The sequence below is a fragment of the Daktulosphaira vitifoliae genome, unplaced genomic scaffold, assembly GCF_025091365.1.
Source record: "Daktulosphaira vitifoliae isolate Bord-2020 unplaced genomic scaffold, ASM2509136v1 Scaffold_1649, whole genome shotgun sequence".
In the NCBI taxonomy this organism is placed as follows: domain Eukaryota; kingdom Metazoa; phylum Arthropoda; class Insecta; order Hemiptera; family Phylloxeridae; genus Daktulosphaira; species Daktulosphaira vitifoliae.
The window spans coordinates 1-1,831 of record NW_026101209.1 but is presented as its reverse complement, the minus strand read 5'-3'; the positions used below and the strand labels follow the sequence as shown (position 1 = coordinate 1,831).

At 24.2% G+C, this 1,831-nt stretch overlaps 1 protein-coding gene across 1 annotated transcript; it reads right to left on the bottom strand.

The window, feature by feature from the left end:
* Window positions 1–299: 299 nt before the first annotated feature.
* On the bottom strand, window positions 300–1,825 carry LOC126909853 (GDP-L-fucose synthase-like). The gene is made up of 4 exons (XM_050692272.1): window positions 1,594–1,825; window positions 1,418–1,532; window positions 1,056–1,236; window positions 300–459 (listed from the first exon to the last, which is right to left on the bottom strand). Exons 1-4 carry the CDS (start codon window positions 1,725–1,727, stop codon window positions 323–325), a joined length of 567 nt encoding a protein of 188 aa, XP_050548229.1. The 5' UTR covers window positions 1,728–1,825; the 3' UTR covers window positions 300–322.
* Window positions 1,826–1,831: the final 6 nt, after the last annotated feature.

Genomic DNA, 1,831 nt, shown 5'->3' with positions numbered 1-1,831 from the left:
AAATTGCTTGAAAAATATAATAATAAAAAAACATAGTTGTTATTTAATGTTCAGTGCTTGCAATTGCTCTTATATCTTAAACATTTTTTATTTAATTATTTGAAAAAGTTATTTAGTAAAAATATTCATACATTTCTTTTTAAGTATTAAATAATATTTCGATTTTTACACATAGAATACTGCTGAAAAATTAAAAATATTTTTTTACATCTATAGTTTTCAAGAAAGTATTTTAGTAATGAAGTAAAAAAATAGTGACTTAAAGTGATTAATATTAAAAAATTAGTATAAAATACAAAAGTGACAAATTAAGAGGAATAATTTAACTACCATTATTTACAGCTTGATATAAACGATGAATTAAAGCAGGAACAACATGAGCATTTTGTAAGTCAAAATTATCATTCGGTCCATAAACATTACATGGAACAACTGATGTAAAAACAACTTCATATTTCTCTTTATTTGGTTAATTTATTACATCAATTTATAATTAAATATTAAATAAAACTTAAGATTTAATTAAGTAATTATTTGAGAGTTATAAATAGCATAGTTGAGGTGCATACTAATCTCAACGGCAAATAAAATGTATTGGCCCTCCTAACTACAAAAAAATTGAGCTTCTCATAAAAAAAAAGTTGAGTAAAAAAAAGTCTAGAAATACAAAAATCTATATTACTTAAATTATGTTTTTTAGAGCAATCCAGCAGAAATTTTGCCCTCTGTAACTAATTTATGTGGAATTGTGATCAGAGTGGTTTATTTCCCAATTAGAATACTAAAATGAAATTTTTCCTATATAATTTTAATCACTTTAAAGTATTATTTTTATACAGTGGCATAGTCAAAATTTCATACGGGGGACAATGGTAAAAAATTTACAAAATTTCTAATTTTGAACCTTATATTTTTTGCTCAAAATTTTATTTTTGAAATAAATTTTGCTATCAATGGCAATTTACTCATCCTGTTTTAACAGGATGAGTAAATTCTGAGTTGTTATACTTGAAAACCAAGAGTTAGTGAGAAATACTTATATTATGGCTTTTAGCCTTGGTAAATTAATGATATTTTGTTAACACCTACAAGAACAATTTTACTCACCATAGATTCATCAATTGGGTAAGAAGTTTTATCAGGAAATATGCAGGTAGAAAGACAAGATACTACTTTAGTTACATTGAATTGATAACTAGTCTCAAGTACATTGTCATTAATGTGAATATTTTTACGCTGAAAAAAATACATAGAAACATTATTAATAATGATATTAGTGAACATAGGGTTCTTTTTTAGTAGTTGTTACCCAAGTTTTAAAATTAGTTAACATTACATTTTTTCATAATTTTCAATTACTAAGATTAACAAATTGCACTGTTTTTTTAATAACAAATAAATTTTAAAAATATATTACCAAAAAGTCTAAATTGTTGTTCATATTATGAAATAAACCTCCAACCATTGCAGCTAGATGAATTACATGTGTTGGTTTATATTTTTCAAACAAGGTTCTAGTGTCTTGTAAATTGCTAAAACAGATTTATATTGATAAAATATAACTACAAATTATGGATAATGATTATAAGCAACCTAAGATCGGCCTCTTTTGAATTTGTAAATATCCATTTTTCATCAGGTAATGCATTACCTTCATGTTCTACAACATCTCTGATGGCACTCCCAACTAAACCAGAACCCCCAGTCACTAAAATTATTTTATTCATAACTTTATGTTGTGCAAAATAATTTAAAAATGAAAAATTTTTGAATGAAATTTATATACTTTTAAGATCACAATGTTTCAATTTCAATTGTGATATAGATATCA

Bases quoted from the DNA above. Each gene is read 5' to 3' on its own strand.
- LOC126909853 (XM_050692272.1), bottom strand. From the start codon at position 1,727: ATGAATAAAATAATTTTAGTGACTGGGGGTTCTGGTTTAGTTGGGAGT. The intron at 1,533-1,593 runs GTTGCTTATAAT...AATCTGTTTTAG, and splicing joins TCAAAAGAGGCCGATCTTAG to CAATTTACAAGACACTAGAA. The intron at 460-1,055 runs GCTAAAAGCCAT...AACCAAATAAAG, and splicing joins AATATCATTAATTTACCAAG to AGAAATATGAAGTTGTTTTT.